This window comes from Triticum aestivum, chromosome 5B, assembly GCF_018294505.1.
Source record: "Triticum aestivum cultivar Chinese Spring chromosome 5B, IWGSC CS RefSeq v2.1, whole genome shotgun sequence".
NCBI classification, from domain to species: domain Eukaryota; kingdom Viridiplantae; phylum Streptophyta; class Magnoliopsida; order Poales; family Poaceae; genus Triticum; species Triticum aestivum.
The window spans coordinates 480,415,192-480,427,404 of NC_057807.1; the positions used below are offsets into that span (position 1 = coordinate 480,415,192).

Sequence of the window (12,213 nt, forward strand, 5' to 3'; positions counted from 1 at the left end):
CGAGGGCTAAGTAGACTTTTGCAATAAGTATATGAGTTCTTTATGACTAATGTGAGTCCATGGATATATGCACACTCATCCTTCCACTTTGCTAGCCTCCCTTATTACCGCGCAACTTTCACCGGTATTGAAACCATTATTTACCTTCCTCAAAACAGCCACCATACCTACCTATTATGGCATTTCCATAGCCATTCCGAGATATATTGCCATGCAACTTTCCACCGTTCCATTTATTATGACACGTTTCATCATTGTCATATTGCTCTTTGCATGATCATGTAGTTGACGTCATATTTGTGGCAAGGCCACCTTCATAATTTTCATACATGTTGCTCTTGATTCATTGCATATCCCGGTACACCACCGGAGGCATTTATATAGTCATATTTTATTCTAGCTTTGAGTTGTAATTCTTGAGTTGTAAATCCATAAAAGTGTGATGATCTTCATTATTAGAGCATTGTCTCGGTGAGGAAAGGATGATGGAGACTATGATTCCCCCACAAGTCGGGATGAGACTTCGGACTTTACAAAAAGAAAAAAAAGAAGAAAAAAGAAAAAAAGAGAAAGGCCAAAAAGAAAAAAAAAGGAAAGGCCAAAGAAAAAACAAAAAAAAGAGAAAAAGAGAGAAGGGACAATGCTACTATCTCTTTTTTCACACTTGTGCTTCAAAGTAGCACCATGATCTTCATGATAGAGAGTCTCCTATGTTGTCACTTTCATATACTAGTGGGAATCTTTCATTATAGAACTTGTCTTGTATATTCCAATGATGGGCTTCCTCAAAATGCCCTAGGTCTTCGTGAGCAAGCGAGTTGGATGCACACCCACTTAGTTCTTTTTGTTGAGATTTCATATATTTATAGCTCTAGTGCATCTGTTGCATGTCAATCCCTACTCACTCACATTGATATCTATTGATGGGCATCTCCATAGCCCGTTGATACGCCTAGTTGATGTGAGACTATCTTCTCCCACCTTTTGTCCTAACAACCACCATCTTTTACCACCTTAGTGCTATGTCCATGGCTTACGTTCATGTATTGCGTAACAGTTGAAAAAAGCTGAAGCGCGTTAAAAAGTATGAAACAATTGCTCGGCTCTTCATCGGGGTTGTGCATGATGGGAGTATTTTGTGTAATTAAAATGAAGCATGGCTAACTATATGATTTTGTAGGGATAAGCTTTCTTTGGCTATGCTATTTTGATAGGACATGATTATTTGTTAGTATGCTTTGAAGCATTTTTTTATGTTTTATAAGCTTTTATCTTGAATCATTTGGATCTGAACATTCATGCCACAATAAAGAAAATTACATTGAGAATTATGCTAGGTAGCATTCCACATCAAAAACTCTGTTTTTTATCATTTACCTACTCGAGGACAAGCAGGAATTAAGCTTGGGGATGCTTGATACGTCTCCAACGTATCTATAATTTTTGATTGTTCCATGCTATTATATTACCCCTTTTGATGTTTACGGGCTTTATTATACACTTTTATATTACTTTCGGGACTAACCTATTAACCGGAGGCCCAACCCATATTGCTGTTTTATTGCCTGTTTCAGTATTTCGAAGAAAAGGAATATAAAACGGAGTCCAAACGGAATGAAACCTTCGGAGCGTGATTTTTAGGAAGAATATGATCCGGGAGACTTGGAGTTCACGTCAGAAGAGCATCGAGGAGGCCACGAGATAGGGAGGCGCGCCCACCCCCCTGGGCGCGCCCTACCCTCTCGTAGGCCCCTCGAGGCCCCCCTGACCGACTTCTTTCGCCTATATAAGCCTACGTACCCTAAAAACATCAGAAAAGAAGATAGATCAGGAGTTCCGCCGCTGCAAGCCTCTGTAGCCACAAAAAACCTCTCGAGAGCCCGTTCCGGCACCCTGCCGGAGGGGGAACCCATCACCGGTGGCCATCTTCATCATCCTGGCGCTATCCATGACGAGGAGGGAGTAGTTCACCCTCAGGGCTGAGGGTATGTACCAGTAGATATGTGTTTGATCTCTCTCTCTCTCTCTCGTGTTCTCTCTATGGCACGATCTTGATGTATCGCGAGCTTTGCTATTATAGTTGGATCTTATGATGTTTCTCCCCCTCTACTCTCTTGTAATGGATTGAGTTTTCTCTTTGAAGTTATCTCATCGGATTGAGTCTTTAAGGATTTGAGAACACTTGATGTATGTCTTGCCATGCTTATCTGGGGTGACAATGGGATATTCACGTGATCCACTTAATGTATGTTTTTGGTGATCAACTTGCGGGTTCCGTGACCTTGGGAACCTATGCATAGGGGTTGGCACACGTTTTCGTCTTGACTCACCGGTAGAAACTTTGGGGCACTCTTTGAAGTACTTTGTGTTGGTTGAATAGATGAATCTGAGAATGTGTGATGCATATCGTATAATCATGCCCACGAATACTTGAGGTGACAATGGATTATCTAGGTGACATTAGGGTTTTGGTTGATTTGTGTCTTAAGGTGTTATTCTAGTATGAACTCTATGATGGATTGAGCGGAAAGAATAGCTTTATGTTATTTTACTATGAACTCTTGAATAGATAGAACAGAAAGGATAACTTTGAGGTGGTTTCGTACCCTACCATAATCTTTTTGTTTGTTCTTCGCTATTAGTTGCTTTGGAGTGACTCTTTGTTGCATGTTGAGGGATTGTTATATGATCTATCTATGTTATTATTGTTGAGAGAACTTGCACTAGTGAAAGTATGAACCTAGGCCTTGTTTCCTACCATTGCAATACCGTTTACGCTCACTTTTATCGCTTGCTACCTTCCTGTTTTTATAATTTCAGATTACAATTACCTTTATCTACTATCCATATTGCAATTGTATCACCATCTCTTCGCCGAACTAGTGCACCTATACAATTTACCATTGTATTGGGTGTGTTGGGGACACAAGAGACTCTTTGTTATTTGGTTGCAGGGTTGCTTGAGAGAGACCATCTTCATCCTACGCCTCCCACGGATTGATAAACCTTAGGTCATCCACTTGAGGGAAATTTGCTACTGTCCTACAAACCTGTGCACTTGCAGGCCCAACAACGTCTACAAGAAGAAGGTTGTGTAGTAGACATCAGTGTCGATGAGTTCGACGTCGTCAGGGGGAAAATGGTCGATGAAACTGAAAATTTTACAAGTCCTGCTTATATAAACAGCGCATTGGTCCCGGTTCGTGGCACAAACCGAGACAAATGCCCCCCTTTGGTCCCGGTTCATGCCACCAATCAGGACCAAAGGTCTCTTTTCAGCAGCCCAAAGGGCGGGAAGTAGAGGCCTTTGGTCCCGGTTGGTGGCACCAACCGGGACTAAAGGGCGAGCATTGGTCCCGGTTGTTGCGTCGAACTGGGACCAATGCTGCCCTTTAGTCCCGGTTGGTGCCACCAATCGGGACCAAAGGCCTATTGTTGCCCGCGTCACGGCCAAAAGTTTAGTCCCACCTCGCTAGTTGAGAGGGGCTCGGAGTGGTTTATAAACCCCACTGCCGTTGCCCTCTTGAGCTTCTCTCCAATCCAGGCTTACGGGCCTAATCTCTGTCACGTTGTGCCTGTGGGCCTACTGGGTCTGCTGCGGGCCTGAATCCTGGCCCATTGGTGGGTTTCTAGTCGCATTCAGGTTGTGGTGGCCCATTAGGTGGCACTTTTTTTTATTTTTTTTATTTTCTTTTTTGCTTTATTTATTTTATTTTGTTTCTACTTACAGCAAAATACGTACTAGTTTTTCAGTGATTCTTTTTGCTTTTAGGTAATAAAATTTTTGTTAGTGCCATTTGTTTTCTAATTCAAATAGTTTAAATTTAAACTTTTGGAAATTTGTGTGAATCACTAGTGTTTGAATAGCTTTACTATAAAAATAGATTTTTGAGTGATTCTTTTTTCTGCTATTTAATATTACTGTGTTTTATCGTTATATTCAAAAATATATTTTGTTATTTTAGTTTCTAACAAAAAATTCTTTATGATAATTCTTTTTGCTATTAAAGTTTCTAACAAAAAATTTCTTTATGAAAATTCTTTTTTCTTTTATTGTTTTGAACAGAAAATACTTTGATAATTTTAGTTGCATAAATGTTATATAATTTTAGTTTCAATAATACAAGAGGTTTTATAAAAGTTTATTTTGTTTTTAATTATTTATAAAAGTTTATTTCGTTTCTACTATTTTATTTTCTTTTTTGCCTTTATTTATAAATATTCTTTATGTTTTATTTATTTATTTTATTTTGTTTCTATTTACTGTTGCTATTTTTATTTATTTTATTAAAGTTTATTTATTTTACTTTATTAAAGTTTATTTTGTTTCTACTTATTTATTAAAGTTGTATCTGTTTCTACTTCTTTATTTTATTTTGTTTCTACTTATTTATTTTCTTTTCTTTTTTGCTTTTTTATTTATTTTATGAAAATTTGTTTTGCTTTTAATATTTTACACACAAAAGCCTTCTCCCCTGGCCGGTTCATTAGTCCCGGTTCTTGGCTAGCACCAGTACTAAAGACTACCCTTTTGTCCGGGCTCAGGCCACCAACCAGGACCAATGGTGGTGGGCCAGGAGCGAGGCCCATTGGACCCGGTTCGTACCACCAACCGAGACCAAAGGGGCCAGACGAACCAGGACCAATGCCCCCACGAGGCCCGGCAGGCCCCTGGCCTCACGAACCGGGACCAATGGTGCCATGGGTCCCGGTTCGTGATTGAACCGGGACTAATGGGCTTACCTGGCCCGAACATATGCCATGTTTTCTACTAGTGTGCCAAGAACGACGTGGTGGCAGGGATGCAGGTCGTCGGCGCGTGGAGCGCCCATGGGGGCTTGGTGCGGCGACCTTGCTCCGAGATGGTGATGCGCCAAGGCAAGGTCGTGGTGGTGGTTTCTTCGGGCCGGCTAGATCCGAGCCCACGCGGGTTGCGGCGCGTTGTGGCGGAGGTTGGAGGCAACGCCCCTCTGTCGTGCATCTGGTGGGTGTGCGACGGCGGGTGCTGGCGGGGCCGGCCAGATCTGGGCCCTCCCTGGCTCGTGGCCGGTGCGAGTGGTGGTGCAGACTGCAGCGCGTGATGCAGACGTCAGTGTTTCGCCATGCTCCAGTCGGGATGTGAGGAGGGGCAGCTCCAGATCTACTTGTGGGTGCGTCTGGGGTGCTTTCCTCGATGTAGGTATGCAATTCCTCCAGACGAAAGTCCTGCTCTTTGCCGGTGATGACAGCGCCCATGGGTGTTGTTTCCTTGTTGAAGGCCTCACCGAGGAGATCTTGCACCTCTCTCGCCCTCGAGTTCGGTCTCCGGGTGAAAACCTAGATCTGCCTTGTTGGATCGGCGATGATGGCGTCATTGACGCCGTTTCTTTGTTGGAAGCATCGCTATGGAGATTTGACCTCTTGGTGAGAGCACATTGTTTGACGTGTGGTGTCCAGTACGGAGATGGTGGTGGCGGGGTGATGATAGGATAGGGTCTGCGGTGGCATGTCCGTCGGGGTTTGGCTATTGGCCAACGGTGTTTTGCTCCTTGGAGCACTCTTGATATGCAGACAGCGCTAGACAAGTCTTGTTGACTGTCCTCTTGCTGCCGGAGCGGCACATGTCTGCTCCTCTTTCGGATATGTCTTCTCTCTCCGGTGTCAACGGGGCTGTTCAACATGCTTGTGCCCGCCATGATCGATGCGGCAGCTTGTTGTACTTGTGTGATGTTGCAGCGAAGTTGAAGTCGTCAGGCCGTGAGCGCGCTTGGTGATATACGATGATGCCGCTTTTATTGCCGATGTACATTCTGTTTGTATTGTATTTGCTTGGGTCTTTGGCGCTTATGTATGCCATGTAGTGCTTAGACCTAGTTTTGCTAGGTGTGATGTGTCCTTTTGTACAGGTTTTCGCCCGGTTTTCCTTTAATAAACCAAGCAGTTTCAGCCTTTGGGCTTCTTCTTCTGCAATGGAATCTTAGCAGCTCTCCTGCTAACTTTAAAAAAAATGTTGCTTTCCTGCACAAATCTTAAAGCAAACAAGGGTAAAGATAAGAGGGGCCGTGAAGGCAGAGCTAGGAAGGAACTTTGTGTATCTGTCGTGTTAGCAGTTCAATTGGTAGTAGGGTAGCATCACTGTTTGGTAGAACGAGGATTTCAGAACCAACCTTCAGATTTTATTTTCGAAAAAGGACCCAGATTTATTTTAGAGGTCATCGAACGACTACTACCACCGTCAGAAAGAGCCGGCGACGCGCAACTATCTCTGCTCCCCAACCAGAGTCAGCTTGACTTTGTCGATGTCACACAAGAAGTCTTCATACACTTGCCCATAAGGACCAGCACCCCAGGGCTGCAATCGTCCACCATTAAACCTTTGAATCGATCTAAATCACTTGACACTAAATCTCATCATCGGTCACGCACGGTGAGAAACCCTAACCTCACTGTCCAAAGGAGAAGACATGAATCTATGCAGGAGCTCCGCCGACTTAGTCATGACAGGAGAACTCGAGGAGGACCGGTGCTTGGAAGACCAACTCAAAGATGAAACGCCACAATCTGCTGAACACCATTCCTTCGAGAGAAAGAACCCTAACCTAAACTACTGGCCAGAGCTGATGCACCGGGATCTCCTTCTCCGCCATTGGCCGCCCAAGTGGTTACACTACTGGCCGCCCGAGTGGCTAAATTACTAGCACCCAAGTGGCTAAACTACTGGCCAGAGTGGCAAGTAGAGTGCAGGTGTATTCACGGGTTCGCTAGCGAAGCTGGGAGGGGATGAGTGCCTTGGACGCCGCAGTCGCGAGAGGGGAAGAGAAACCCTCACCATGGTAGTCTCATGTGCATACTTTTGTTTGGCCGAGAACCAACCTTTAGTAGAAAACTAGTACACGCGTACGTGCACAACACGTGCAATGTTCAATTTATGAATACAGTTTTTCCATTATAACTTTTCCAAAAGAAAGAAACAATCACATAGCTCTAGAAAAGTCTAACAAATCAGTATTCTATTTTGTTTGTATCAGAAGTTGTTGTTCTCATAGTTATCCCAATTTTACCTATCACTTCTACAGGCAGTGGTTCTGACGCAACGTGATAAAATTATGTTTAGTGATGCATAGCATAAACGAGAATTATCTTATAATCACATTTGTTTTGGACGAATTATATCTTTATGGTTGCAAAACTTGCAATAAAACGTACACACTAAAATGTTTTTGAGTTCCAAAAAAAATCTTTGTGAGTCTCAGATAGTTGTACTGTATTATACTTTAATCACATGATGACTTAACTAATGTACTACCAACTCTACTAATTCTCTACAAATATGCGTAGTATATTCCACACAAACGGGCGACATAAATCCGGTGCTGCCTTGGGCACACGTGAAAAGCGTTGGCATACACACCATCCTCCACTCACTTCGTCCGACCACACTCACACAAACTCTGTAGGCTGCACACTGTTGAGGTTGTGAAACACCATGTCCTAAAATAAACAATTCAAGAGGGGTCTAGATTTCTGTAAAATGAAGTGCAGTTGCACAGTGAATACTGTAGAAACGAATCCCTTCACTTTAGACCATAGAATGTCATCAACGACTGAAATTGCATATTAGACTTAGGATTTAAAATTTGAAAACTAGTACACTACATAGTAGTATAAATAGATATAGATATAGATGAGAAACAACTAGGCAGTCAAGTTTTTTATTTTTGCGCTTACAAGGAGCCAGTCAAGAATTCAACTCTATGTTTTGGTGTCATATATATGTCATAAAGTGGGTTATCGTTTCTTTACCAAGGATTTAAGCTTTAATAATGGTTTCATGTGATAAAAGGCCAAGCAACACTTTTTTTGCAAGGAAAGCCCTCATGCTCATTTATTCATTCCCAATGAAAGTTCATCGTTTATAAGAGCATTCAAAAGGAAGATAAGAGGGTTCATCGACCCAAGTACAAGGATAAAAAAAAGACCAAGTAGTATTTTTAATAAAAATGACATGGGCAATATTTTTGAACGAAAACAACACGTCATGGTAACAAAAATAGTTTGGGTGAAAACGACATCTCATGTGATGGCAAAATGGAACGGAAATGAAGCATTGTTTCGTGGGAAAATGAAAGATGACATGGGCAATATTAGTTTGGATGAAGACGACACGTCATGTGTTGGTAAAAAAAAGCTAGTTTTGATTAAAACGACATCTCAAGTAATGCAAAAGGGGGGAAATCAAATGAAATTGGAAAAATAAAAATCGCTAGAAGGAGGGCTCGAACCTCCGACCTTGTGGTTAACAGCCACACGCTCTAGCCAACTGAGCTATTCCAGCTTGTGTTGGCTAGTCGTGTGGGTTTACATGAAAAATAACCCGAGCCGCAAGGGCCGCGCCGACCAAGTGGAGTGAGGTCGCTGGGCCGCGTGCGGTTTGCTTCGCGTCTCGTCTTTCCTCCGTCCCGGCGTCAACCAAACGACCCCGTCCGCCCGCCGTAGATCACGAGGAGAAAGGAATCGGCTCCGCCGACGCCGAGAGAGGATGAGCTACCAGCAGGTCCCTCCGCAGGAGTCCTACCCGCCGCCAGGCAAGTCCCCGCGCCGCCCCCCGTTCATCTCTCGCGAACTCCCCCCAAACCCTCCCCAAATCGGCATCGACGCGTCACTTTCCCCGATCGATTGGGGAGCGTGTGTTGTTGGGTAGGGTCTGCCATGATCTGATCTGTGTTTTTCTTCCGCGCGGCCTGCAGGGTATTCGCCGGTGTACCCGCCGCCGGCCGGCGGGCAGCAGGGCCCGTACTACCCGCCGCAGCAGCAGCAGCCGCCGCCGCCTCCGGGGTACCAGGGCTACTTCAGCCAGGGCCAGCCGCAGCAGCCGCCGCCATACTACTACCCGCCGCCGCCGCCGCATGGTGGCCATCACCACCACGGCCACCACCACCATGACCACCACGCCGAGGACCACCACCATCACCATGGTCACCACCACCACCACCACCACAACGATGATGACTGCTGCCTTGGTTTCCTCAAAGGATGGTAATGTTAATTCAGGCCTTCTCTTGACATGTATTATGAGTTTTGGGTATGCGATTCGGATGTGATGTTGGCTGTGGTTAATTTCTTGTTTAGATTGCACCAATAATGTAGTTTTTCTTTATGACGAACTTGGAACTCATTGTTGAGAACTTAGATCATCGGATTATGCTTAGTTTTTCTCGAGCCAGCTCTTTGGTATCTTTTTGAAAGGGGCTTGGTTGGTTCCTTGTGAAATTCTTTACATATTCAAACCTAAAGCATATATGATTTCCCGTGCTGGTTGAGTCTATATTTTGTAATAAAAATTTCAGTAGTTGTTGCCTAAACAAAAAACTTCACAATGAAAAGCCTTATATCTACTAGCACCAAAGAAACAAAGCATTGTGTACGAGTAATATATACAGGATCACAGATATATGCTGATGTGCATTTGCATCCATATTGAAACATTTAGTAATATAATATGTACACAACTTCGAGATAATGCCATGCTGTATCAGGAGCCCGTAAAGAGTTTTGTTGACAGTGTGATTTTTGATTTATCAATGTCGATAAATCCATTGTTTATCATGGCCAGTTGACATATTGTTTGCACATCTTTGGAACACTGCATTTATACATTCTAAATCGAGATCTAAAAGAGAATAGAGGTAGGATACGTCTGCTAGACTACTTGCGCACTGTTGCCTGGTGCAGGGTTGCAGATTGTTGTTTACCTTGGACAATGACAATCTTGAATAATTGATAGATGTTCAATGTTCTCTAGTGCATCAATGATACCTTGTTACGTGTCCACCCAGAAATACAGTCCTTGAGAAGTGCCTGTAATTAACTAGTTACACTATACTACCTGCTAGCTGAAACTCAAATGGAACATGGCCAGTGTGGTATGCAAACACTTGTAGAAGGACTGATGGCTGCACACATTTGGGCACCAAACCTTGAATTTGTGGATCAGCAAAAACAATCTTCCATGCGAAATAATACCATACATTTAAATCAGCGTTAAACTTGTAAGTGGAGGTAGGATCAATCACTACTTGAAAAAAAGTTGACATGCCTTAATCAATGTGTCTGGGGTTTTAGAGGTACACCATACCCAAATGTAGATTCATACTACTGCGCAGAACGATGCCTTGATACAGATTTTTCTTTTGTTCAGCAAAGATGTGTATGAATGCCTAATTCCATGGGTGAAGCATTTTATTTCCGAAGATCCCAGCTGGCATTTTCATTCCACGTTCCTGTTTTTCATTGCACTAACCTCAACGTGTTCCCTTTTGCAGGTTGGCCGCTCTATGCTGCTGCTGCTGTCTGGAGGAGTGCTGCTGCTGCTTCTGGTGATGTGCATGCTTATAAGCTATTCGTGTCTTGCATCTTCGAAATGGTGTGCCAGTGTCTAGGGAATCTTATTGCTTGTTATTCTTCCTCTATATGAAGGATTCAGTTACCTGTGTCAAATAAACGGTGTTTATTGATGAACTGCTTGGACCATGGATGAAAAGTATTGTGCAAAGTGTACATGATCCAGACTTTATATTTATCATCGGCTGATTGTGGATATTTGTTGCTTAAATGCTTGTAAATGAACTTACTAACATCAAGTAATAGTGCCATATGGAATGTTTCCAGCAAATACTAGTTCAAGACATATATCAACCCAAATTCAAGTGATAGATTCACCATGTGTGACGTACACCGCACGGCTTGGAAAAGATCTTAACAAGTCATCTATCCATCTCGCTGACCACCAAGCAGGGAAAGCTGAGACCTGGGACTGGGAGCACCTGGAATGGCTAGCTGGAAACGGAGGGTGGACTCTGTGTGGATGCTGTAGTCCGCTAGGGTGCTGCCGTCCTCCAGTAGGGTCCCGTTGAAGAAGAGGCAATGTTTGGAAGGGGGAATGCCCGTCTCATCGTGGATCTTGGCCTTCACATTGCCAATTATAGTGGAAGTCCAGACCCTAACACAGGTGATGGTCTTGCCGGTCAAAGTGTTGATGTAGATACGCACCCTGTTTCTGTTCGGCTGCCTAGAACTAACATGAAGGACATTCTCACTTTTCATGTCGTAGTAATCCAGGGTACGGTCATCCTCCAGCAACTTCCTACCATAGAACAACCGCTGATTGCCCGGGGGAATGGCCTCCTCGTCAAGAATCTTTGCCTTGAGACTGTAGATGGTATCTGAGCCATCGACCTCAAGAGTGATGGTCCTGCCACTCTTTCCGGCCACAATGTCTGCCAGCTTCAAGACGTAGATCAGCATCTTTGCCTGGAGAATTGACCCACTCTGGATGCCATAATCTGCGAAAGTACGACCGGCCTCCAGCCGCTTCCCGTCGTGGTAGACAACAGAAAAATCCTTGACGTTATAACGTCCAAAATCCTTGAGGCCTTCATCGCACTTTCTCTGAAGCACAAGATCCCGTAATTCCTGAATCTTGGTCTTCACAATGTCGATGGTATCTGAACCATTAACCCCGAGGGTGATGATCTTACCAGTGAGCAGTGGCGGAGCTACAGCAAGGCCGAATGGGCCGTGGCCCGCCCAGCCCATTCGATTTTTCTGTAGTGTATACTTACTTTTGGGCCATGAAACACCATCCCAATAGTTCTTTCCTACTGTCGGCCCGCCCAGTTTTCTGGGCCAAGCTCCGCCACTGCCAGTGAGGTCCCTGACAAAGATCCACATCTGTGTTACAAAGTAACAACCACAGCAAATATCAGGACCCTTCACAAAAACAGGCTTTTGCTTGGCTTTCAATAAAACCTTAAAAACGTTAGTGAAATACTCAACAAATATATAATAGAACAATGGGCATATAGATAATCCTACTGGGGTACTTCTTTTTTTCTATTGAGGACTTGAGGTTCTCAACAAATATATATTTGCATTATTGAACGAGAGCACTCTATGTCGCCATTCACTTTAATTCCAACACTCTATTTTTGCGTGAAAGATTCTATCTGATGTCTTCAGGCCTGGTCAAAACCTTTCATCAAGGCCTGTTGCAGAAATGGCCATTTGACTTTATCGTATGCTTTTTCGAAATCCATTTTGAAAACCATCCCGTCTATTTTTCCGTATGGATTTTCTGGAGCGTTTTATGAAGAACCACAACCCTTTCTAGGATATTTCTGTTCGGCATGAAAACAGTTTGGGACGGCTGCAGAGTACGCAATCTGCGTGAGTCTA

At 43.7% G+C, this 12,213-nt stretch overlaps 1 protein-coding gene and 1 non-coding gene across 2 annotated transcripts; one reads left to right on the top strand and one right to left on the bottom strand.

The window, feature by feature from the left end:
- Positions 1–8,240: 8,240 nt before the first annotated feature.
- Positions 8,241–8,314, bottom strand: TRNAN-GUU (transfer RNA asparagine (anticodon GUU)). The gene has a single exon. It is a non-coding gene; the product is annotated as a tRNA-Asn (tRNA).
- A 57-nt stretch (positions 8,315–8,371) lies between these two features.
- LOC123112625 (cysteine-rich and transmembrane domain-containing protein WIH2) lies at positions 8,372–10,591 on the top strand. The gene is made up of 3 exons (XM_044533668.1): positions 8,372–8,564; positions 8,727–9,015; positions 10,302–10,591. Exons 1-3 carry the CDS (start codon positions 8,519–8,521, stop codon positions 10,357–10,359), a joined length of 393 nt encoding a protein of 130 aa, XP_044389603.1. The 5' UTR covers positions 8,372–8,518; the 3' UTR covers positions 10,360–10,591.
- The last annotated feature ends 1,622 nt before the right edge of the window (positions 10,592–12,213 follow it).